This window comes from Aotus nancymaae, unplaced genomic scaffold, assembly GCF_030222135.1.
Source record: "Aotus nancymaae isolate 86718 unplaced genomic scaffold, 86718_ANA_hifiasm-v0.15.2.pri h1tg000006l, whole genome shotgun sequence".
Lineage (NCBI taxonomy): Eukaryota > Metazoa > Chordata > Mammalia > Primates > Aotidae > Aotus > Aotus nancymaae.
The window spans coordinates 59923653-59950890 of record NW_026988417.1 but is presented as its reverse complement, the minus strand read 5'-3'; the positions used below and the strand labels follow the sequence as shown (position 1 = coordinate 59950890).

General features: G+C 32.6%; 1 protein-coding gene across 8 annotated transcripts in view; it reads left to right on the top strand.

The window, feature by feature from the left end:
* EPHA5 (EPH receptor A5) overlaps positions 1-27238 on the top strand; it is a 343436-nt gene that overhangs the window by 68462 nt on the left and 247736 nt on the right. For all 8 annotated transcript variants that reach the window (XM_064367513.1, XM_021666284.2, XM_064367510.1 and 5 more), the window contains exon 3: positions 1056-1719. In XM_064367513.1, the coding sequence (XP_064223583.1) occupies positions 1056-1719 (664 nt within the window). The remainder of the gene's footprint in view (positions 1-1055; positions 1720-27238) is intronic.

The window sequence follows — 27238 nt, the reverse complement described above, 5'->3', positions numbered from 1 at the left end:
ATTTTTTTATAGGTTTCAGAAATTCCTTAAATTATAATGACATCTTTATGAAGAATAAAAATTTGGCTCTGTACTGTTAAGGAAATAGTTATATTACGTTGAGATTCTCAAAACTGGCATATTTTACTAGGAAAGAGATAAGTCTAGACCTCTTCTTTGGCCAAATAATGTTTTAGAAGCTAAATAAATTGTACTTACTTTTTTTTTTTTTTTTACATCCTGCATATCTTTAGAACTCTTAGCCACTATGCATAAAATAATGCCTTGATAAGAAAGAATTAATGGGGTCCCAACATATCATAAGAAGTTAGTATTTAGAATGACAAGGCTATCCATATAACTAATCTGTAATTTTTAATCTCTCTTTCATATCTGTCTCCATGTTTATATATGTAGATAAATCTATGAATTAATATTTAGCTAGCCAATTTATGAGAGTCTTGAATAGATGAGTTCAGTGAAATAAAGATCTATTATTAATTTTAAACTAATGGATTTTTTTCAACTTATATTACGTTGATGTGTTATTTGTGACATGACAGAATTAATGACTGTGTTTATATGTTACATTTTTCTTCCTTTTTTTTCCTCAAATTTGCGGTCTTTTTCCCCTCATTTCATTTTTTAATTGCATTTCTTTTATTTCTCTTAAATTTTTTCTACCTTATTTATGTATATGCTTAACTTTATTCAAAATATACCTATTTTCCTTTTTCTGCTTCATTTTGTTAACCTTACCCACATTTAAATTTCTTTTATTTTTACTCAGAAATGCATGATTTCCCCTCTGCCCAGGACATATTCATATGTGTTTCTCTTTGAGTTATGTTGGAGACAAAGTATAAGTTGTTAATTTACCTAATTTAAAAATGATAATGAAAAATTTGTGATTCTCTTCTCCCAATACTTTATATCTAGTTCCTTCTGTAAATACCACATATTGAGTATACAAATGTTTCTAAATCTGAATTAGTTTTCTTTTATAATTTTTGCTATAGTTCCTGGTTATTTTCTGTTTTTTGAATGTTTTTATCTTTCTGTTTTATATTGTACAGTGGGAAGAGATTGGTGAAGTGGATGAAAATTATGCCCCTATCCACACATACCAAGTATGCAAAGTGATGGAACAGAATCAGAATAACTGGCTTTTGACCAGTTGGATCTCCAATGAAGGTGCTTCCAGAATCTTCATAGAACTTAAATTTACCCTGCGGGACTGCAATAGCCTTCCTGGAGGACTGGGGACCTGTAAGGAAACCTTTAACATGTATTACTTTGAGTCAGATGATCAGAATGGGAGAAATATCAAGGAAAACCAGTACATCAAAATTGATACCATTGCTGCCGATGAGAGTTTTACAGAACTTGATCTTGGTGACCGTGTTATGAAACTGAATACAGAGGTCAGAGATGTAGGACCTCTAAGCAAAAAGGGATTTTATCTTGCTTTTCAAGATGTTGGTGCTTGCATTGCTCTGGTTTCTGTGCGTGTATACTATAAAAAATGCCCTTCTGTGGTACGACACTTGGCTGTCTTCCCTGACACCATCACTGGAGCTGATTCTTCCCAGTTGCTTGAAGTGTCAGGCTCCTGTGTCAACCATTCTGTGACCGATGAACCTCCCAAAATGCACTGCAGCGCTGAAGGGGAGTGGCTGGTGCCCATCGGGAAATGCATGTGCAAGGCAGGATATGAAGAGAAAAATGGCACCTGTCAAGGTAAGAGTTTGCCTCCGGATCTGCAGGGGCTGTCTGCTTCAGTTGGATCATGTATATGTATTTCCTCCAATGATTATGAGCAAATGACCTTTTACTTTGCTAATTTATGGAGATTATTTCTCTCAAGTTTGATTTTTCCCTTTTCAGAATTTTAAAATTTCTGGCAACTGTGAAAGATTTAATGTAATATTTTATTGGATATACATAATTAATACTCAGAGAGTGTCTGACTTGTGGTATAATATTTCATATTCACTTTGCTTATAGAAATTTTATTTCTGAAAAACTCAAACCGAGGGACTAGTAACCTTCATTATATAATTATTGTCTGCTACTTCTAGTTTCTCTCCATGAACTTGTTTTCTATTCTTTATTTGCTGTATAAAATTTAAATGCAAAATCTTAGGTTAGAGATGTTTTGGCATGTTTTTAACTGCCCTTTAAAAATTCTTCAGAAAAAAAGTTCAGCCATATGAACTTTACAGCAAAACATTTGTAAACTGACAGGATTAGTTTACTGTGTTGTTTACATATGGTTCCAATTACATGCTTGCTTTTAAAAAATTACAGATCAATTTTAAATGCATAATAAGCAGTGCCCAACAAAAAATAACTATTTGAAGATAGAACTGATACAAAAGGTCATTTTAAAGCAATTTGCCCTTGGGGATTTTTTTTTTCCTGCTTTTATTTTCTTTTAAACTGAAACTTGATCATGCATGCTTCTCTCTTCATTTGAAAATGCCCTTATATTGCCCGAAGTGTGATGAGTTTGCCGCTTAAACTGAACATTTGTCAATGGCTTTCTGGAACAGAGGAGTATTTTATGTCAAAGCAAAGAGCAGGTTATGGGAAAGAAAACAAGCATTTTCTATTTAAATTATTCTCCCTCGTGATCCTGAACTTGTTTTCACTATGATGTGAGTGTACTAAATGGGTAATAAAAGTTAATGAGTATTAACTGAGGGAAATCTGGATGCTGAGCAGACCCTTGGTCCCACCTGGTATCTTCAGGTGCATTTATTGTTCCTAAGTCCACTCTATTACATGAATCAAACTTCCTCATTTGTTCATGCTTGACTGTAGATTATCCATCCAGGGAAACAATACTAGGGAAATTACCTGTAAATTATAGTAACTTTGGATAATTCTCTCCAGAAACACATTGCACTTTATTTGAATTTCCTAATTCGGCATTGGCTTCCATTTTATATCTTTACAATACCATCTACAATTAGTTCTGTTGTTTTTCTGTGAAATCTATAACTTTCTACACCTGATTTTATATATACACAAGCACATCTGAAGGTTTCGTTAAATCAAAATTGTGTTTTTAAAATGCTTCTAAGCTTATTGAGTAAGTGAATCACAATTTTTTCAAGATTGGAATTAAAGAAACGTTCTAACTCACAATGTATTTTGTTTTTGAGCAGTCTTACTGGTTTAAGGTGAAATTTTATGTAATTGAAGGATCAGAAGCAGAAATTATAAGCCATCCATTGAATTTCTGTCTAAAATATTGTAAATTTAAATATTATTATTTCTAAAACTTTGTTTATTAGTATTATAAAACAACATACTCTATTTGGCTGTTTGCTTATATCATTTTAGAGAATGTGTGCTTACTTAGTTCAGACCACTATGACCTTTGTCTTTATTTTGATTGACAGATAGTATAAGAGGCCTCTCTCCATGTTTTGCGGATGCATTTTGATTGTTGATTAGATTAAAACATTCTGCTGGTGATGATCACAAAAGTCTTGGGAGGCAGCTTATTGACAGAATGCAATGCAATGTCAACTTAGTGCAAGTGTTAACACACATCTTTTCTTTAACTTCTCACATTCTTTTCTTAAGAATTGAAAAGTAGAACCTTAATTGAGTGATGGTGGATTAACTAGAGAGTTTGCATTTTAGAAAACTTTACTAAAACTGGACTCTGTCTTAATTCATGCATTTATCTTTCTTCCCTGATAGTAGGTGCGGTGGTTTGCAGAGGTGATGCAAAAAGTTTACTGCACAGCCCAGAGAATGTTTCATACATGTAGTCTGTATGATTAATGTCTGTGGGTATTTTCCTATGTACAAATGGTATGTGATAGCACTCCAGGAATAATTTCAAGTGTTTATTATATACATAACTTATATAATTAAATGACTCATTGAGTGAATAAATAAATCTTAAAGGTTTGCTTCAGAGAACTAAAGCATCATAGATATTGTTGAGACATTTCTATCTATAGTAATAAGTAAATGTAAATGTGTGTGTGTGTGTGTGTGTATTTGTGTGTGTTTTTTAAAGGCCATCGCGACTCTAGCTTATTTTACAATCTTAATTTGCTAGCCTCAAACCTCTAAGTGGGGATCTTGATGATTTGGAACCATCCTTCTAAATAGGCCAGAAATTTAGGGATCATTCTTCACATCTCTTTTCTACTCACTCTCCAGTTCCAATCCATCACAAAGTGTTTATCGAAATGACCACTCAACTTTCTCTTAAAATCCTCTACTTCTCTATATTTCGTTTTTCCTTTGATGTAGAGGTAAACCTTGTTGAAACTTTGTTTTCAAATATAGTGAATGACTTTATATATAGTTTTGATTTTTGAACCATATGAATGCATCACCTATAAAAAAAAAATGAAAATGTTCTTTTCACATACCCATCCCACCCCAGGAACCTCCCCCTCACCCTCAAACACACATTTCATACCCTTAAGGCATTTCCTTTAAGACAAAGTTTTTGTCATTAAGAGGCTGCATGGTTTTGCTCCAGTTATCTTTTGTGATTCATCTTAAATTTTGCTTCCTCCCCTTCCCTATGCACTAGTCAAGCTAGGTTTTTTCCAGTTTCTCAAAGACAATTTGCTCATTTTTACTACTTGTTGTTTTAAGAATATGTTCTCTTCCCGTGAATTATTCTTGTATGTAACATACATTAATTCTTTACATCTGTGCTCCTGACCAGTCAAGGCTAGATCAAGCTTCACTGTTTACTCATGTAACTTTCCTTCATAGAACCATCTAGAACTATTATTTTACACCTATTTGCTTACTTGTTATCTGTTTAATTATTTTTCTACTCCTGTTAGTCTACATACTCCTTGATGACAGGAGTAGCAGGAGACTATGTACTCCTTAACCTAAGGGATGAGAAAGAAATAAAAAACCAAAAGGGAAGGACAATGAATTCAAAAGAGAGGACAGAAAATGTTCAAAGACGTAAAAGACTATGGTGTTTTTAAATACCACTTTGTGTTGAATTATTTTACCTTTGTATTATCTGTAAAAAATCTCAGTGGTCTGAAAATTGATTGTTATGCCTTTTAACTTAATCATTTCTTAGTTCTAAGACTCTCAGGCCAAATTTCATGTTCAAGGTATTAAGTCATATGTGATTGGTACTTCATGTATTTACTATTAGAAAAGCCAACTTAGTGAATTTTACAGAGCACAGAACGCCACATATTTAAATATAATACGGCCATAATCCATGATGACATTTAATTATTCAGTTTCTTGATACTAAAACGATATTAGAATTTAATTAAATGTAATTATATTATTAAGAAGCTAAAGCTTGAATATATCTGTGGCAATGATTATTATGTATTAATATTTCTTAGTCTGTGCTGGAGGGGATTGAGTACTTGCTGTCACATCATGCTCATGTGACTTGTTATATGTGCTTTGCACGATGGAGTTGACACATGGCCTTTTACAAACTAAACCTTCAGGATTCAGAATACTAGGCAGCTCATTAACATATGGCCTCAATCCAGATGACCAAGCACTGAGTCTGGAGTCCTGGTCAATTTAGCAATTTGCGATCTGTCATTTTCATATAACTTCCTCTCATTTAACTTTCTGTAAGAGAATTATAGACTACCTCATGCATAATAATCTGGTTTTGACGAGGTAATAAAATACTCTTGTTTCTATTGTATGAACTTAAAATATAGTGTACACTTATTTTTGTAAGTCTTACTTATATGCCTAAATTTTCTGTAATAAACTGATTTAAGTCTACATATTTCTTTCTTGGAAGTCTTTTTTATTTTCAGAAACAAATAATGTCTCAAATCCATTGATCCAAGTATATTTCTCCACTTGTATTTTTTATTATTTCTGATGAAATTCCTGCTATTTTTTCCCTTAAGATTCATGAGAGACATTTTTTTTAGTAAAAATAGTTAGCAAAAACACATTTTAGAAGTTTCTGCCTTTTATTGAAGTGAATGTTTTTGACAGAAGTAATTGAGTTCACATGAATCAAATGTTGCCCACTGAGTTCTCTTGTGATTATGTTGCTGACTTACTCAGATGCAAGGCAAGACCACTAATCTTCATCAGTTGCTAGTGGAATGAAGTAGTAATTTGAAATTAGCTCTAGATAATTATAGTTTAACTTATATCAAATGTAGGAAAGAGATTTAGATTGTGGGTCACTGCCAAAACCAGTCAGAGTGAAGAAGGTATATAGCACATGCTAAATTACAGGATAAGGAGGGTTACACGTCAAGGGCTGTGGAGAAAAAGTACTTAATAATTGTCCAACTAGAAGATGATTGCACAGCAAGGAAAATATAGTGAAAATACCCTCTTGAAGAAAGAGCCTTGATTCAGAAATAGTAATATACAGCAGGGAGTAGGATGTCGATCATTCATACTTCTGGTGCATATTTATGATTGAAACAAATTGGCTGGAAATATAGTGTATTAGGTGTTCATGTAATTATGCATTGGTGTGCCTAGTTATTTGTAATTAGGCACATTACCAAAAAATATCAAAGGGATTGATCTTTTGCTTCTGTTTGGCATGTTATTATATGTAACAAAAGGAACCTATTTTAATTTCAAAATTTGAACAAATGATGGAGATTATGGAAGTACAGTGGTGCCTGGGTGTGATTTGTTGGTGTGTGTGTGTTCTGTTTTTGTGAGAAATTACCAAGGAAATCAAATAGTCAAATCATTTCATCCATTTACAAATATTATACAAGAGAATAATTCAAATACTCTTTTTTCCCCCATTTTAGCTGCTCCCTGGCCTACTTTTAGATTAGTTCTAATAAAATTTTAGAAAGTAGTCTGCATTTAGATTTTTTTTTTTTTTTGATAAATCAAAGTTTTTCAACACTGGCACTATGGATGTTTTGGGCCAGATATATATATATATATATATATATATATATATATATATATATATATATATAGTTTGTTTGTTTGTTTGTTTGTTTTGCTGGTGGGGAGGCGGATGTTGTCTCTTTCATTGAAGGCTATTTAGCAGCTTTCTTGAGCTCTTCCCTCTAGACACAATAGGACACTCCACTACCTGATTTGGACAGTCAAAAATGTGTCTAGATATTGCCAAATATTCCCTGGGGGCAAAATCACTCCCAGTTAAGAATCACTAATCCAAATAATTGTCCCCTCCCCAAATGAACACACCTGCCACTAACACAAAATATGTCTATAGACATGTTTATGGACTGGATATCTTTGCAAAAGTGAACATTTTTATATAAATTTGGAAGAATGAAGGAGATGTACATGTTTAAATGTGACTGATTGAACTTGAATATGGTGGGAAATATGCTGCTTGTGAGAGGCAGCTAACCACATGAATTCTGAGTAAAAATGAAACGATTCTTATTCTACCTCTGCCATTTACAAATGCTATATCCCTGTGCAAGTTACTGAATCTCTCTATTCTTTGCTTTCCTCATCTCTAACTACCTCATACCAATCTTGTGAGATATTATATAAAAAATTCTTTGGCAAACTACCTAGTGCACTGTATTTATTCAATGAAGATTATTTATTATAGCTCTCATTAAAAATAAAATGCATTTATAGGCATATGTGTCTTCATAAAATAAAGGGTAGCTACAGTATAAAAATATCTAGTTTTCTTTAAGTAGGTAGTATATTTCTGAGCAATTTGATTTATCAAAGAATAATATCACATTTTTTCCATTGGATGAATAAAACTATGTAAGTATTATAGAACTTCCTTTATAAAGATTTCGTTAGAAGTGCAAAACAGAAAGATTTGCTCTCTGGTTAGACATTTTCACTTATTCTATAAGTTGTTATTGCAGTGGGCACTGTATCCAGCTTATACAATTCCTGTATCCTAGGAATGCAGATATATATGCATACAAACATGCATATAGACTGACATCTACAGTTAAAATGTATGAAATTTTCTAATGGTGGTGTGGTTACCTAGGGATGAAGTGTGCTATTTTAGATACGGTGATAAGAAAATGTATTTTTTGTTTTGTTTTGTTTTTTTCTGAAAAGGTGGCATTTAAAATAGAAATGAGGGGAAAAAACTATGAAAAGTGTGGGAAACAGTACAGCAAACAGAGGAGCTTCCAGTGCAGAAATCCATTTTAATATGTTAATTTTATGTATGTCTCATTTCTTTCTAAAATTACACTTAAAAATGTATTTGCATATTGAAATCTGAGAAATAAAAGACCTGATGATTCCAGAACTTACTAGCTAAAATATGCTGTTCTTCTACATTTATTATTATCTTAAAGATAGAAAACTCCTAATAAATATCTAGGGTCAAATGCTGCGTATCAAACATGAAAGAATCCAGTTTTTTTATGAGTTGTGTTGGTGGTTATTTGTAAATTATTACACTTGTTGAGAGTATAAAACCAGTTTTTTTCTTAAAGAATTTGTTTCATTGGTTTGATAATAGTTAGTAACTAGTGACTCTTCTGCTATATATGAATGGATGAATACAGGGACTTGGCAATGAAACAAAAGAAATAGAAGAACCGAAAACCTTATGATTCCTTTCTGGTCAAACTTTAAAATCTGGTTTGCTCTCCAACTTTCTCACTCATAAAAGAAAGTATACTAGTGAAAATCTCGAGGTTGTATATATTTTTAATTTAGAATAAATGTAACAGGTAAATCCTATACCTCATCTTTATAGTAACAGTAATAACTACTTTGTAAATTTCACTTTGGGCAGGTCTCTAGGATGTTTTATATGATGATGACATGTTCCATATTGTTACTGTGCAAATGAATCTTAACATTAATGGACTTGAGTTTCATCATGGTCATATGGATGGAGAATTAATGATTATATTTTATGTTGAAATGTCTCACACTTGTGTAAACACTTAATAATAAACATTTATTAAAATAAGATGCACTGGATAAGCTCCTTTTATTATAATGCATTTTATAGAATGATAATTATCAGGAAAATATTTTAATGATAAAGACCTCACAGAAAGCTTTATATATTTAAAATTCACCACATTTAAATGTTCCAGGAAACCAAAAAATGGTCCTTTTGTTTTATTGTTTGCTTCTTTTCTTATTGTTCAAACATGAGCAAAAGATAAAGTCTGATAACATAAATCAGAACAGCTCTCATGGGAAAAGTTGTGTGTACAGAGTAATTTGATGGTGAAAACTCATAGCGTGATTTAGCAAATATTTCAGTATCAGTTCTCAGATCCTTGAGAACTAATAGTTCAAAAAATGAATGCAAATGATAAGAAACAAAGTAGCCAACACTTGCATAAAATAATTCAATAGACTTCAAACATTAAAATAGATCTCTGAAAGCATCAGGAGGTATTTGTGTGTGTAGCAAATAAACGGCATTAGGCTTAAAAATGATGCTGGCCTCAGCTCAAATCTCACTCTACCATGTGGTATGTGTGTAACTGTGGTCAAGTTACAAAACCAGATTGAGCCCTGCTTTCTTCCTCTGTGAAATATTAAATGTTATAATCTGTACCTGTAAAATATTCATGTAGCTGCAAGTAATGTCTGCCTACTTAGAAATGGTACATGGACTGGAAGCATTGGCATCATCTGGGAATTTTTTAGAAAGGAAGAATCTCACCCTTACCAAAGAATATTAAATCGGAATCTACATTTTAGCCACATTCCTTGATGATTTTTATGTACACTCCAGTTTTAGAAGCATTGAAAGTAAGCACTCTTGCAGTGAGTGTGTTTTTCTTTTTTATTTCACAGATTAGGATACTGAGGTACAGATAAATTAGGACCATGTAAATATATAAGGTCAAGAACAGTAATATATTTATCATAATCCCTTTGTACATATGTAAAAATAGTACAGTGTCAATGTTTTTTAGAGCCATTGTGCATCAGTTGAACATTTATTTCCCCCCCAAGACATTCCTTAATATACTTTATCATATAGATGGAATTACTTGATTTTTGATAGTATATAGATCTAATAATACTTCTGATAAGTGCATTATGACTTGAGAGTTACATATTTACTATCATTTCTTTATCCCATTGTCATACATAGACAATATTTGGCAAATTAGAGGAAAAGTCAAACAAAAAAGTTGAGAAAAAGTAGAGACCCATTCATGCTTTAATGAGTTCGATTTATAAACTGGCTGTTTGTTTATTTTGCCCCCTGTTGGGATGCTTGTCTTTTTCTTACTGAGCCAGAGGAGTTCCTCACATGATATAGCATTTCCTCTTACTGATATGCATTATTGGGACCAAATTTTATCTAATTCTTCTATGCTCAACATTTACAGTGCAACACAATCATTTTGAACAGTGCTGTTGTTGACTACACCAAGCAGAGATTCTGATATCGTGGTGTGGTGCTAGCCAGAGGTTCAGTATTTTTTTTAATGTTTGTTAGGTGATTGTAATATGCAACCAGGGTTGAGAAGTGTTGTAACATTTGAGATTCATGCGTTTTTAGCTTTTAGTGGCTAATAGGAATTTGCACCCCAAAACCTTACCCAGGGAAGGCCACTGATTTTGATTCTTGAAGATTGGGCTTTCTTCTCCCCATTGGGAGGTCATCAGGTAACAGTCTCTTCGTTATCTCACTGTGTCCATGGGCAGCTTTCTTTTTTATTTATTTTTTAACTTTGTGTCCTCTTTAGGGTGTAGCCAGATTTTCAAGTTTCAGTCTCTGTGAAGGTCTCCTCACTTGGTACAAGGCTATGGCCTTTTCTCTTGGATTCTGAGGCATTAAAATTCAAGTTCCGCCTCATCCCACGGAGGTTGCAGGACAGCCAAGGATATGCTCTGGCAGTTACCACTTCAGGCTTTGGCCTTCCCTTTGTTTCTGCTCTGTGTGGATTGGCCCTTCCCAGACATTTTTAGTTTATTACTTTTAATGGAATTTGTGTTGAAACAAAACATAACAAGAACCTCTAACTGTTATACTTAAATCAGGATTTTTTTTATGTGTTTGTACCTGAAGCATTTTCAGGTTTTCTTAGACGTTCACATGATTGGTACTGAAAGCCTTCTGAGAACTCGCAAATTGTAAATTGCATAGCTCCCTAGGCATACAATGCCAAATACAAAATGTTTATTTTTTTAAAAATTACTGTGGACCCATAGGAAGATAAAATTAATGAAACATATATAATTCCATTACTTGATCCCCCCCAATACTAAATTCACAGTTTTTTATTAGGTTAAAAAAAGAAAAGAATGATTATGTTTTTCATAGGTATATTTCGTTTAATTTTATTTAAAACTCATGTTATTTTACTAAATAGCTAATATCTGAAAAAGTACTAGTTAAGCCGTCTGAAAAATTTGGCAAGTAAAGTAAGTTTCATCTGTTAATAAGCATTGTCATTTTATCATTGTAATGAACAGAAGAAAAGCTGTAATTTTTATTTTTCTTCTTCTGTAAGCAATGTTAGAATTAAAATGATTTACATGACTTCGGGAAAAAAGCCCCTATACTTCCGTACATTTTTTCCTCTTTTCTAATCACAATCTCTCAAGCTTTTTTAACAAAATAAAAATAAAAAATTCAAGGAAAATGCATCTTGGCTTTGAGAAAGGAGTATGAAATAAATATATGAGTGAAACTTGGGAACACAAAACTTATTTTTAGAAAGGAATGTGAAACAAATAATGAGTGAAACTTGCAAACACAAAACTATATTTTAATAGTTTTAGCATAAAGACCTCTAAATGATATGATCAAATTAAATTTTTTTCATGAGTGAACTCAGTAAATATAATTATGTCACCTGTATAAAGAAAACAAAAGGCATGAATTTAGAGGTGTTTTGTTAATACTAGTTATTGAAGTAAGATTAGTAGTATTTCTTCATAGTACTAAAAATGAAGATATAATACAGGTGAAATAGAACCAAATATTGCTCTATTTCATAATCTCTTCATTATAAAACTCAAATGAAACACAATGATTTTTTTCATATGGAAAAAGGAAAATTCTTATTTTAGACAGGATAATAACATATTTACTTTTTTTTTTTAGCACATCTTGTTTCATTACCTTAACAAATTAACATATGAGTTGAAAATTTTATGAAGGTCAGTAAGCTAATAAGGAAAATGAGGTCTGGTGTGGGGGATTGGGGAAGGGATTAAGCTGTCCGTTATCACACAACCACCATATTTTAATTTTAGCCATAGAATCATATGTTTTACTTCAGCCCCTTTGTTTTACTTTTTCACTTAGTACAGTGTAAATCATACTTGATCAGAATCGTTGATTTGTAGTTTTAATTGTATATTACATCAATGATAAACCTGAATAAAAAGCACTGCTACTTCCTAGGTCCATGTTAGGATTAATATGTTAAATGTTTTGTCCTTCATCTGTATAGATTTATTTAATGTACCCCAGATGGATTAACCTTGAGAAATCTACTTACCCACTTTAAAATGCTGCATAGAAAATTATCTAATAGCAAGTGTAGCTTAATTTCTCTCTCTCTCTCTCTCTATCTCTCTCTCTGTCTCTCTCCAACTTATGCTACTCATAGAAAAGTATGCCTTTTACTGAATTTATATAATCTATTGCTTTTAAATTTAACTCATACTATAGTCCTGAAAGACATGTCAATTATTATAAAGCAGGAAGGCATGGAATTACTAACCCTGTCATAGTTCTTTCTAGGAAGGATATAATTCCCAATAACAATAAAAAAGTGAATTCTAAACTATACATGATCTCATAACTGGTTTTCATTACATTAAAATGCTTTTATATCCTTTATTATTTCTCGTCATGTGTGTGGATCACATCTTATCTTTAAATATTTGATTCTCTTTGGTGCTTAAATGCATTGTCTGCATTTATGGCTGACCAGTAGTATTTCATCTATAAGAAACAAAGTGATGTGTTGATATGCTTTGATCTTTTCTGATCTTGAAGATATCTTGCTCATTTGAGCACTGTAAAGGTGTAGTTTATAAAAGAAAAGGTATAAGGAAAGAAAGAAGAACCCTAGTTTCGGGGAAGTAATAATTAGAGCAAATGATAATTTGACTGATGGATAACTCCATTTCTTTGATGGAATTGTTAGCAGTAATCAGATGTGGAGAATGAATGCTGGAAAGTTCCTGCTGTGTGATTGTAAAGGAGAATCATAATACACTACTCCATATGCATAAGAGCTTTTCCTCTGATGAATTCAAAGCATTTTGAAAGGATTCCATTAGGACATATCTAAGATCAAATAAAAAATGAGACTATCAAAGTTTTATTTTCCATTTTATGGGTTGGAAAAGTCATGTGATGTGATTTCACCAGAGTTTCCCGTGTTTCCCTTAGGCTTCCTTTTCCCACACTACTTTTATGCCTCACAATCTAAAAGCCACGTAATTACTTGGTCCTGTGAACAGTTTTTCAATATTCACCTATTCCCAATATTTTCCAATGCTAAAAGCTTCTTTTTTTAGAACCAGACTGACCTGTATTATTTATTTATTTTAAATTCTCCTTAGAAGGTTCTGTGTGTCGTCTGTGTTTGCTCTCTTGGTTCAAGCATGATTTAATATGTCAACACTGGTTTGCTTAACCACGTTTGATTGTCTTCCATACTTCACTTAGAGCTAGGCAAGTCGCCTTTCAAGAATGTTGCTGCCCAGATAAATGAAATGTCACAACAGTGAAGACTCCTTGTTTTGCGACAGCAGTGGCTTTCTTTGGCACAGTCAGTGGTTGGAGAGGGAGGTGGGTAGGGCACTTAAACAGTAATAATAGAGCCCATTTAAGTGAGGTTGTGCTCCTCAAGGCCCACACAGACTAGCAGCAATAGAATAATGTACTTAAATTTGGGGGGAACTCCACTCTTTCTACAGGTAAAAGTGAATTTAAGTCCAGAGCAAGAATTTGTTTTCCCATCATGAACAAGAGAAAAAAAAGTCTGTTAGCAGTTTAACCAAGTAACACTGAAAGAAATCAAGTTTTGGTTGGATTTCTTCCGTACTTTATTACCAGGCCCTGAATTCTTATTGCTCTCAGTAAATAATGTTAGAAATCAGTTCATGCTAAAAAATGTGTTCACTGTCTCCCACAATAAATGTGTTGTTTATAATTTCAAAACCTGGATTAGATTTTAAAGATTGGAGGCTCATAAAGCTTCATACTTGGCACAAAGAAAATCCCTGATACAAGTTAGTTAGATTTAAAAGTTTAAAGCAATTTCAAATTTCAATGAGATAAAATCCTAGACAAAGTGCTGGGGGTTTTTGTTTGCTTCTGTTTTTGTTTTAGTGTTAACATTTGTTGGTATTGTTGCCACCACCTTGGCCGTTGGAGCAGTGGAAAATAGGAGCATGCTCAACCTGGTACCGTCTGACCAAGCCAGCGACTCATGGCAAGGCCTTTAAAGACTTACGCGCTTTCTAAGAGTTGTTGGTGTGAGTGTAAGTGTGAACATTTTTAATTTCAATTTAAAAGATAAATAAATCAGACCAATGAGGCATGTTGTTAGTAATTAAATATATGTTATAGGAATAGAGACACTGTTAATAAAACACCTTGATCAGGAACTCAGGGTATAAGAAATTAAGCATTCAGGAAGCAGGGCATTAGGTGAAAACTTTGACTTCTGGTAAAAATCTGATGAAGGGGAAAGTCTTAGCCAAGGGTAACCTGTCATCATCAAGGGAAAGACCAGCCAGAGTGTTCCCCTGAGCAGATCTCAGGAGAACATAGTTATTTTCATCTGCAGTTACAGGAAATGGAACGAAAGCTGAGGAGAAAAGGAGCTTGTTCCTAGAAAATACAAAAGTGGGCCAACGGGAATAGTTTGACTTTCAAGTGGAGTATAAAAAGCAATAATATAATAGAAATAATGGAGATCCCAAGAAATAAGATCTAAGATTCTGAATATCAGAATTGTCAGGATATTTTAATTGGAATGGCAAGGCAAGAAGAAGGATTGACACATATGCAAAGAAACCTGCTATATGCCTGTACTGTTAAATGTTTCATTCATATTCATTCTTTTAAGCTTGACAACATCCTGCAAGCCTCCGTTTCAGGGGCAACTGAAAGCTCATGATCTTACTAACATCACACAAACTAAAACGAGAAAGTGGCAAATTGACATTCGAATGCAGTGTGTTTGTTTCAAAGTCTATACCTTTGTATTATATGTTCTGCAATAAAATGCATTTGGAATTGATTTGATTATGTCACCTCGACTTAGATCACCTATGAGCTTAATCCATCGTTTGTAGGAGCTGCACTAGAGTGCACATGAGAGGGAGGCACACCAGAAAGACTCGGGAGCTACCAGAGTTGTCTTTACAGAAGAGAGATTCAGCCCCTATTTTCAGACCTCAGACTGAGGAAAAGGAAAGGTGGCCAGAAAGGAAGAAAATGTAATAGCAGGAAGATGGAACAAACAAGCAAAGCAAGACTGAGTGAGCAAAGCAAATAATGCATTAAGAGGGTCTAGGATTCTGAAGCTCTTATTCTAGATAGTAGAGGCCCTATAATTAGGCTCAATGAATAGTCAGGAACCGAACTACACTTTTTAATGGGAACATCCAAACAGGGGTCGGGGGACCTTTTGGCATAAGCTCAACATACATGTTGTATTCGAGAGAGAGATTGTGTCCATAGATTAAAAGTTCTCAATTCATTTCTGACATTTTGCTTTGTACATTCTTAGACACATCAGCTGCTTTGCCTTGTCTGCTCCTGAAAATAGTACAGATTTTGTTTTTTAATACACGTTTTGGCCTTTGGAGTATTAAAGTGTCATTTGCATTCAAGTTTTGTTTTGTTGTTTTTGTTGTGTTTGGAGGTGTGGTATGGAAGCAATAAAACAAAACTGGACTGTATAAGAGAGGAGACTTTGTCAGGATTCTGACTTGGGAGCATCCTCTGTACCTCATGAACCTGGTTGGATCTTTAGATTTTTCATCTCCACAATAAAGAAGCTAAAGGATTCTTCATCTTGCCATCACTTCCGAAATTACACACTTAGCAGGTACACGGTTTCTGACTGGAGGAGACTTTCAGTTTGAAGTGGTTTCATGTCATTCTTGATGGTGGGAAGCTGAAAAAAAGCAGAACACAAAACAACACAATGACAATTAAAAGTAAAAGCAAAAATAAAAATGTCTTTATAAGCAAAATAGTATAATTAAAATAATTGCTACTTCTCTGATGATTGATCTTAATGAATCCATCATGCTGATAATGAAGACAAATGTCCTTATGTTCTAATGGGTAGAACAGAAGTGTTTCAGAAAAAAGAAAGTTCATATCCATGGATTATCTCACCCAGCTGCATGCCAGGTCTATAGAAAAGAATTTAGTCCTCACAATTACTTTACCAGATATATACTGTTGTTTTTATTTTATAATTGGGAATAAATGAGATTAATGTAGACTAAATATGATTTCCAAGAACCTTGAGTCAGTAGTTAGCTTCAAATACAGCTTTGTTATGCTTAAATATATATTAGCTTTGAGAGAAAAAAAAAACCATACCGGGATATCTAACATTTTAGAATGTACCACATTTTAGTTTTTAATTGAAAAGGTAGATAAAGTTCAGTTACTAGAACTACAGGGGAAGAAATATAAAGCCAAAGGACAAGTATGGAGAATATTGTAGCACTGACATGAAGAAAAGTGATATTAAAAAATCAAATTCAAAGGTAAATATTTGCTAATAATTGTATAAAAAGAAGATATAAAAAGAACTAATTCTATTCATATGACTGTATATATGTTTATACATGGCATCAGAAAGATGGAAAATATCACAATGAATGTAAGATTGTCCAATTATTTTATAACTTGAATACTTGCTGTACTGGGAAAAGTTATATTAAATTGAGTACAATTAAGAAATTGCCAATATATGACCATTTTAAAGCACAAAAGCTGGTTTCATATTATTCAGAATAACATATGCAATCAAATGCTGTCAATATTTACTTATATTTTCTCATTACTTATGTATTTAAATAATTTAGTAATGAAGGAAAATCTGACTGCAAACCCAATTTCCATATGTGTACTCTCTCTGTCTCTTTCCTTTTCTCATATTTTTTCTCTTTAGTTTTAGAAGATATTACAAAGATGATAACTATTGTATTTTTTCGTGTATTTGGTGTAGAAAAGAAAGTAAGGCTGCAGGTATTTTTTTTTCCAGTTTTAGATGATAAATATTACTAGTTTTAAAAGAAGGCCTGAAAAGGAGTGTATGTCCCTACTGCTATAGAAAAATGTATGTTCCTTTTCTTTCTCCTGTGTAAGCAGTTTCTAATTCATAATCTTAAATGTTTCCTAGAGTTGTAGATTTATAAGCACTGATTACAACAGATGTTTCATGTTTTCTGAATGCAAAGGAGAGATACACAGCTAAACGTAACTGTAATCTCCAATAATCTTCAGATTTTCTGTTTTTTTTTTCTTTTGTTTTTCCCAAATAAATTTTCTTGCTTTGTTCTTGGAAAGAAAAAGATGTCATTTTATTTGGATCCTGCCATTTCAGCTTGTCTACTAATAAAGTTAATATATCCTGTTTCAACTCAGAAAAACACTGACTACTTTAGCTCTTAAGGTCAATTAAAACACTCTTGGGAAATATTTTTTCTCACTAAGTGGTATCGGATCCTGAAAAACTGAGTTTCAACTCCTTGGTAAGATTTAAAACCTGGTTATTATCTGATTTTTTTTCCGTTTCTCCAATTCTTACCACTTTTTCTAAAGTTACTTTTTTTTTCATTTCTTCTACTTACACCCTGTTTTAATATCCTGCTCTTTTTCTTCTCCATTATAAATTTTCTGTAATATAAATTAATTCAATTCGTTTAAATATCTTTACTCTTTGAGAGAACCTTAATTTTTTTAAGAGAAAGCTATTTTGGCTGTTATTGCTTTTGCCTATTCCAAACGAAGATGCTTCATTTTGTTAACTCAGAAATAGAGGGCAGAGGATGCTTCTATTATAATATAAAAATATATAGCCTGGCTCATGAATAGTTTTTAAATGTATATAGCATTTTTTTTGTACAATAAATTCAATCTTTGTGTTCTATAATTAAAAATGATAATAGGATATTGATAATAATAATAACTGCATCTCCAACATTTTTATATCAAAGTCTATATGCCACAAACTATTCTAAGCACATTATATTTATTATGTAATTGGATACACACACACACACACACACACACACACACACACACACATACACATGCATGCATGCAGGTAGTGAAAAACAGAGAGAGGTAATGAAGACAACAGTTATAAAGTAGTGGAGTTGGATGGAAGCCTAGGCCATATCTGCCAGGGTCTCTGCTCTTAACTACTATAAGATCGTGGTCATGGAGAGAACAGCATATCCTCCCTCCTAATTTTTTCTCAGTTTTCTCACCAAGGCATTTACAAACCAGTTAAAAAGAAAACAACAGCTGTATATGTAATAATTAATTGGGTAACAAATAAATAATTAAATAGGAAGATTTTAAACAACATTTTTGTAGGTAATTTCGATGACCTACAAAAAATTAAAAAAATCTCAAGAACACTTAGGCACTTGATCCTTTTTAATCTTCTAAAAAGAGACTGATTCAAATACAAAATATTTCCATTAAAATTTACATGTATACAAACTCTAATAATTAAAAAAGTTGTTATGAACTATAATAGTAATATTTTCATTTAAAATGTGTTAATATTAAATTTCATTTAAAATGTGTTAAATTTCATTTAAAATGTGTTAATATTAAAGGTATTAGAGACCATTTTCTACCTGGTATTCAGTGTTTGTTCATACTGGTTTCTCTTGTTTGTTGTGCTATTTTTAAATATGTCAAATATGTCATAAAGGAGAAGTTGATTTGTATAGGTTATGCTTTGTCACATCTGGGTATTTCTGAGGCGTTGAGAGAGCTGTGTCATGCCACTCAAAAAATCTAAAAAGGTCTTTATCATCAAGTTTGTGCAAGAGAATTTTGGAAAAGAAATTTGAAATATGATTTTGTATTTTAAAAATATACTTAAATTATCATTTGAATTCCATAGTTAAGATGTTAAAGATTGGCATTTTACATTAAGATATATTTTCTCAGACATCCCTATTACTGTCCATCAAACAATAATTTAGTCACAGACGAGAAGCACATTATAATTAGAAAAAGGTGATGAGTTTCTGTTGGAAGGAAATATTCTCATGTCAGGTTTTGTTTATATCTTATCCATTTTGTTTATTTTGTTATTTTAAGATGAATAACTTTTAGGTATGTAAATGGAAAACCTGGATATAAATCAAAGAGATTTATAAGTCTAGTGGATTGATCAGGTGTTAAAATTTTGCCCAATATTTTTCCAAACTGATTATTAAAATATATTATTTTAAAATTTATTTATACTTAGCATATCACATATATATTACATATATGTGTGTAAACATATTTTAAATGAATTCAATTTAATGTTTAATGAACAACTATGTATATTTGCAAATAAGAACATATATAACTGTTGTATATATGCATTTAGTCTACCTTTTGGAAAAAGCATAATGTTAAATAATACAATTTTATTTTCATTATTTTATATAAAAAGCAATAACAAAGATATCTTTCTTTTTTAACAAAATCAAATTTTACGTGTTCTAAAGGGTGATAATCACAAGCCATAGGGAAAAGTGCGGGACCACATTCAAATTAGCCTTATTGTTCTGTAATATCTTCCTGGAGTACAAGGTTAATTAGTACTATAGGCGATATGCATTATTCAGCATTGCAATCAGTCTTTTATTCTGCAGGGTCTTTATCAACTACAAATTGTTGTTTTTCTTGTAACAAAACCTTGATAAACTATTGTCATATTTAATTTTACTGAATTACATTGGTGATATATAAATTAATTCATGTACTTGAAATATTCTGAAGATGCCATTCCAATCTAGAAAACTACAAAATAAGATTAAAGACGAATGTCCTCCTTTTCGGTAGGAGAACATGAACTTTTAAGACAATGAACAGAGGTCGTTATTGCTTATTTTAGTTTTCTTTTTTTACTTTTAAGTTCATTTTCTGTCTATGTTACAGAGAAAGCTTTAATAATACTTGTGTTTAGTGGCAATAGTTTCTCATTAAATGTTGATTTTTAAATTTTCTTTCTATATTATTAATTTCCCCTCTCATTAGAATATAAACTCTCTCAGAGCAGGAATTTTATATATTTTGTCCATGATTTGTCATGGCAGATAGAACTGGTTTATACCTTACACATATTTTTAAATGACTTTAATGAACAAGTGTGTACATTTGCAAAATAAGAATATATACCTATTGCCTAACAATTTAATAAGACTTCAGTTGTAGGATTAAAAACAAAAAATCCTTTCTCAATTCTAGTTTTTGTATTTCTTCTCCTCTTATTTAAAAGAGACAAAGATATAACAAAGCAAATGTGGAGGTAATGGCAAACACAATACAGAAATGATTATGTATTGTGTAATTCTAAATTGTAGAATCAAATGATAGCTAGGCAGCAAGAATTCCAATGGTCATTTTCCTTTATTTTATACCTTTGTAGAATTTTGAGTAAATATATGTAAATTGGTAAGTTTTTCCTTTATCCCCCTTTTTTTTTCAGAAATCACATAATTAAAATTGCACACACAACACAGCTGCAAGTAAGTTGTAAGAGATGTTGGAATTCAATGTTTTTCCTCTTTCCTCAGAGAAGACACAAATTATTTTCATAGGTAACTGTAAACTTCACTTATCTGGAGAAGAGTTATCAGAAAATTTCAACTTCAGGAAATCACTTCAGTTTATTTCTTTTTGATAATTTGCCCCTAATTTTTTTCATAGGGTAAGATAAGGAATACTTGGATTTTATTTGCTTTTCCCAATTGCTAGTTCCTTTTGATGTCCAAACAATAATGATTGAGTCTTTGCCATCCAGAGGAAAAGAAGATATTTTATGAGCAAAGAATATCTGATTTTGCTTATCTGATGAACAGTTTCCCTTATAATTGTTCAGATCTAAAATTTTAAATGGAAAGTTATACAAGGTAAATTAAAAATACCTACTGCCTTGTCTCAGCCTATGAATAGAATTGTGGCATTTGGAAAATCAGTCATAAATTGTTTGTTGTATGGAAATTTTTATACATATCTATGGTATCACAGTAACAGTGCTGGTTTCAAGCTATTAATTTTTTGTTTCCTTCAAAACACACTGAGGATTTCCTTTTAGTTATTTATTTTTTTCCTAAGATATCCAGAAATGTTTAAGGCAACTCAGTTCCTGAGGGATTGAGGAGGGCCATTTCTATATGTTTCATAGTGTCTACAGCAAAACAAGCAAACCAATAAACACAAATGATGTTGAAAGTTGCTCACACACATAAAAATGTCCACATTATTAAAACATGAATACATCCTGCCTTTTCAGTTAAACTTTGTTAACATAAATGACTTTCCTAGAATTTCAAATGTCTATGTATAAAGAATTACAAATAAAACATGGTTAAACTCTTGAACAGTTATCTCATGACTTTAGCATATAAACCAAGTTATTGCACATTTAGAAACCTTTCATTAAATTGGTACTAAAGAGTTATCATGTCAATAATTAATTAGTTCAAGCCTATATTTCATTTAAGGAAGTAAAATGCACTGAAGACATTTCTAACTCAAAATCTGGTAACTGTTAACATAAAACAAGAATTTAAAATATCCCTATAGCTGGTATATTTTAAGATTCATTACCTTTAGTCAACATAATCTATATAAACCTGTCAGGGGAAAAAAATATCAGGCTAAATTTCAAAGAACCCGTATTGATAAATAAGGACCCATGTTTCAAATACCACCTGTGCCAGAAATAGACCACATTGAGTAAATAACCTTGCTTGCTAGGACTTCAGTCGGTTAGTCTTTAAAATAAGAGATTGACTTTGTAGGAGATATAAAAATAATTTACCCTCTAATCTTTTGAGTTCTTAGCTCTGAGACCTCTGTAACAAAAGACAGATTAACAAGAATGAAAAAGCAAACAGAAGTTTATTAACATGTATACATACTTCTTGCATACATAAAAGACATCCAAGGGGGAAACTGAATAAATCTGGAAGAGATGCTTAAAACTCTGGCATGTAGAACATCTTCAACAAAGAACAATATAATTTTAAGGTGACAAGATGGAAAAGGAGCAAATTGTGGTAGGCTAAATAAATGGGGGAGCAAGTGATGGATAAAGCCTAGATAGTAAAGTGTGTTACTTAGATTTCTTTGGTGCCATCTCCAGGCCAATAAGGGTCTGAAGATTTTTATGCTCAACTTTTGTGCTTTATGGGGGCCAGGAGAGGAGGGACATCTTTGTAAATTTAAGTCCTAATTTTAGTCAAATAGGGGAACGGCAGAGGGCTTTTATTTTATTTTATTTGATATGTATTTCATATTGTTTACCTTCAGCACAAAATAATCCTTATGCCAAAGTGGCATAATTTTTAGTGAAATATTCTACTACGCTTAAATTTAGTATCATTTTTCAAAATGGGTTTTCTGGACATAGTTTTCAATCACTAAAGATCTTCATTGGAGTGACTGTGATTTATATTTTAACTTCCACAAATATCTAAAAATTAATATTTTCTATATCTGAGTACTGAAAGAATATGCAGTTTCTTTAGATCGCCTCTTGCTTTGTTTCCAAGTAACATTTTATTCAGATTCAGTTAACTTAAATATTATTTATTCAGAGTAAAGGTAAAGTAACGGAGCCAGAAAATTTGTAAATGATGCACAACCAAGTGAAACCCAAATGAAAATTAGGCTCATTGATATAAAAGTTTCATAGACTTTTCAATATAGAATAACTGCAAGAGAATTGAATCTTTACTTCGTGTTAAACTCGAAAATTTCCCATGTAATATCAGAGAACAATTTAAAGTATCATTTTAGTGTCAAAAAACCATGAATTGTCACATTAATTAATATTGTTAATTTGAATTTTATTGGCTCTGTAGGTTTGTTTGTATTAATTCTGTAAAATCGTTTGTTTTTGTAGTGATAGCAACTATAACCTAATGATTTTATTTTTAAGTTTATATTTGCACATTTTAATGAGCCCTTAAACATTTTTAAAGTTTTAAGTAAATACTGAAGGGAAATTTTTTCTCTTTTAAAAAGTGACTGAACGTTATTCAACCTTTAGAACTCTGTTCTAGGATGAATTGATTACTGTTAACATTCTACACTGCTCATATATTAGTGGCTCAGACCATTTAGAGCATGTGAAGTTGAAGCAGTTTTCTGACTGTGTGTGACCCTCTAGTGACTGGGACTGTCCAGGCCCACAACACCCTGGCTTCCTGAGAGTGCCTGTCCTATATCCTTTTCCTCCACCCACAGTGTCTGTTACTGACCTTTCCATAGAAAGAAACGAGGATGGGAAAACCATAACCAGCATTTTTTTTAGCACAAAACTATAGGAAGAAATTTGGAAGTAGAAAAGCCTGCCATTATGTGTAGTATGTATATATCCCCTCCCCCCCAAAAAAGCTAGGGAAGGGGGTGGAGTATAATTGGGAGGGTGTTACATAAGAAACTCAGTAAATAATCTGCCAGAACTTGAATTACACATTTGGGAGGATGTGGTGATTAGATAGAGATAGATTCAATGTTAATATAGGTATACTGATATGTAGATAGAGATATCCCAAGAAGTAGCTCATTTTCATGCACTGAAATTATTTAGAATTAACTTGTATTTACTTATTCGGAAAATATTAATTGAGGATAACTAAGTGCTACAAATTCTAGTAATTTCTGGTGATGCAGAAGTGAACAAAAAACAAAAGATTCCTGAGTTCATGGAGACAATTTCTTGTCTAATTGGTCACATACCAATTTGATGAGGGAAATATGACAGGATTTGTAAAGTCACCTCAGTTTTGATGCTAAATGCATACTTTCCTTCTGACCATTTTTTTTCTTTAGCATGATTTCCAGAAATTGTGGCCAGATATCTATTGATATTTTAGAATCCAGGTTGCTAGTGGCATTTCTTCATTTATTAATATTTCTGTCTAAAATTGAATGTTAGTAGTTACTTAGTCTATTTCAAATTAAAATATGAATAATGGTATATATGCAAAATTTGCTTAAAATTTTATTATAGGCTAAGGAATAGTAAGTAAATTGGATTTAAATTATAATTATGTAAGTGAGTTGACTTGGAATGTTTTTTCCTATGTTAGTTTCTAAATACCACATCAGTCACTTATAAGCCTCGACAAATGCATAGTAACTTACTATATAAGCTACTGCTACACTACATGTAATAAAGCAGATTATTAAAATTTCATTAAAATGATGAATTTGTCACAAATTTTTAAATGCCTTTGAAATGAAATGCCTAATAATCACATGAAAACCATAGCCAAAAGTATTAATTAAAGAGGAAACCTGCAAATGCTGAGGTTCAATAGATAAAAATGATGTTTTAAAAACAGATTTTCATACAAACATTGACATACTATTTATTCCATTAATATAACGTGTACTCATAAGCAAATCAATAAAATGATAGTGACAGCAAATTGAATGTAATTCTGTATTCAGAGATTAAAATAATAATAATTAATAAACAAATAAAAACCTAACTTTCAAAAATGATTCTTAGCTAATGCTTCTTTCTTTGGTTGAAAGTAAAGTGCACATGCAAACATTCAATTAGCAACAGTGTTAGGAAGTTGTGTACCTGTTCAAGAACAGTGGGACTTGTTTTCCCATTTCTATAGAGTGTAAAATTCATCTTTCTCTGTGTGGAGAAAAACTGTCACTCAAACCGATGGACACGGGAAGAGGTACCAAGGGACTGAGCACTTGCATCAGATATGAAGTCAAGGTCTGAACTCCCAGTAGTGCTACTTCAAATGCCCACCTGTCCTGCCTTGTTAAACTTTCCACATGTGTCTAGGGAGAGAGATTTCCCAAGTGAATAGAGTTATACCATCAGTGGCAATCCATAGTAGGAAATAAAGAAAATATGACAAAGTCTGTGATAAGTAACAGAAACTCTTAGTTCATAATTTTTATGTCTTACTCTCAAATATATGCATAACTGGGGGATGACATTTAACCACTGGAGGACGAATCTGCCTTATTTGAATAATTCAGTGATAGGCCTTTGTACAGGCCTATCCATTCGAAAGTTCTGTAATATGTCACTATTTACACATTAACTTTTTGAGGCTTAACAGATTTTTTGTTTGTCTTCAAAACTATGTTATGCAACATTTTGCAGAGCATAACATTCTTCTACCTACCACTTGCTTCTTAAATGCCGAGTATATTAGATAAACCAAAGTTAAGAAAAATGGCTGTAAAAATGCTGTACTTCTTCAGGTGAATGATATTTGCACATTTCACATACTGCATAACTTGTACTTGTTTAATTATTATACTTTTTTTCTTGACATGGATGCAGAGTTCTATACGGGGCATGTTTCTAGAAACCAAAGGTTTGGACGAGAATTGACAAATGTCATGCATACCCTTGATTAATTTATTAATTTTCTGCAGTTATTTCTTTTCTTTTCTTTTTCTTTCTTTTTTTTTTTTTTTTGGATGGAGTTTCACTCTGTTACCCAGGCTGGATCGCCCAGTGGCACCATCTCCGCTCACTTCATCATCCACCTCCCAGGTTCAAGCAATTCTCCTGCCTCAGCCTCACTAGTAGCTGGGATTATGGCACCCACACCACTTCCTGCTAATTTTTTGTATTTTTAGTAGAGACAAGGTTTCACCATGTTGACCAGGCTAGTTTTGAACTCCTGACCTCAGGTGAATCACCCACCTCGGCCTCTCAAAGTGCTGGGATTACCAGCGTGAGCCACTGCACCCAGCCTTCTGCAGTTATTCCTAATAGACTTCTCACTACCTTAGAATGAAGCAGGTAAGACTGCTATTAGGCTAATTAATAGTCTTTTTAAAAATGTTATTTAAGACTGAATCTAATTGTAAGCTTGATCCCTTCATAGGATAAAGGAAAGATAAATGGCAACATTTATGTGAGTAAATAAACCACTAAAATGTTTCCATCCCTTTACAGACTATTAAGAGAAAACATTGAGACCTGAATAGTCCCATTAGGCAGTAAAGTATTCAGGTAAGCTAATATTTCTGCGTTGAGTTAGTAAAATAGTAGGTAGAGAGAACAGAAGATTTCTATACCAGCAAGTTGCTAACAAGTGGCGTTTGAACATCAAAGGAAGAAGGTACATGGAACTACTCAGCTTGTGTGAGCTCACCAATTTGGGTTGCTGACCATCAAAGGTTGTGAGCAGTAGAAATGCTATAAAATGTGGTCCTTCACCTTTCAGTGGGCCAGAGTGATTGCCAGGGTTCACTGTGGACTTTTCTCTTTTATGCGCTCACTCATTCCAGTGTGTCTGTTGCTTCTGTTGATTGCTGTAATCTAAGATTGCTCAGTTCTTTATATTGTGTTCCTAGATTTATTCTTTTATTTTTTTATTGTACTTTACGTTCTGGGGTACATGTACTGATCATGCAGGATTGTTGCATAGGTACATACTTGGCAAGGTTGTTTACTTCCTCCATCTCCCCATTACCTATAACTGGCATTTCTCCCCATGTTATCCCTCCCAGCCTCCCCAACCCCTGCTGTCCATCCCTTAGCGCCCCCCACCCACACCGATCCCAGTGTGTAATGCTTCCCTCCCTGAGTTCGTGTGTTCTCATTGTTCAACACCCGTCTATGAGTGAGAAGAAGTGGTGTTTGATTTTCTGTTCTTGTGTCAGTTTGCCGAGAATGATGGTTTCCAGATTCATCCATGTCCCTACAAAGGACATAAACTCATTGTTTTTTATGGCTGCATAGTATTCCATGGTGTATATGTACCACATTTTCTTTGTCCAGTCTATCATTGATGGGCATTTGGGTTGGTTCCCTGTCTCTACTATTGTAAACAGTGCTGCAGTGAACATGCATGTGCATGTGTCTTTATGATAGAACAATTTATATTTCTTTAGGTATATACCCAGTAATGAGATTGCTGGGTCAAATGGAATTTCTATTTCTAGATCCTTGAGCTATTGCCACACTGTCTTTCACAGTGGTTGAACTAATTTACACTCCCACCAACAGTGTATAAGTATTCCTTTTTCTCCACATCCTCTTGCACATCTGTTGTCTCCTGATTTTTTTAATGATTGCTATTCTAACTGGTG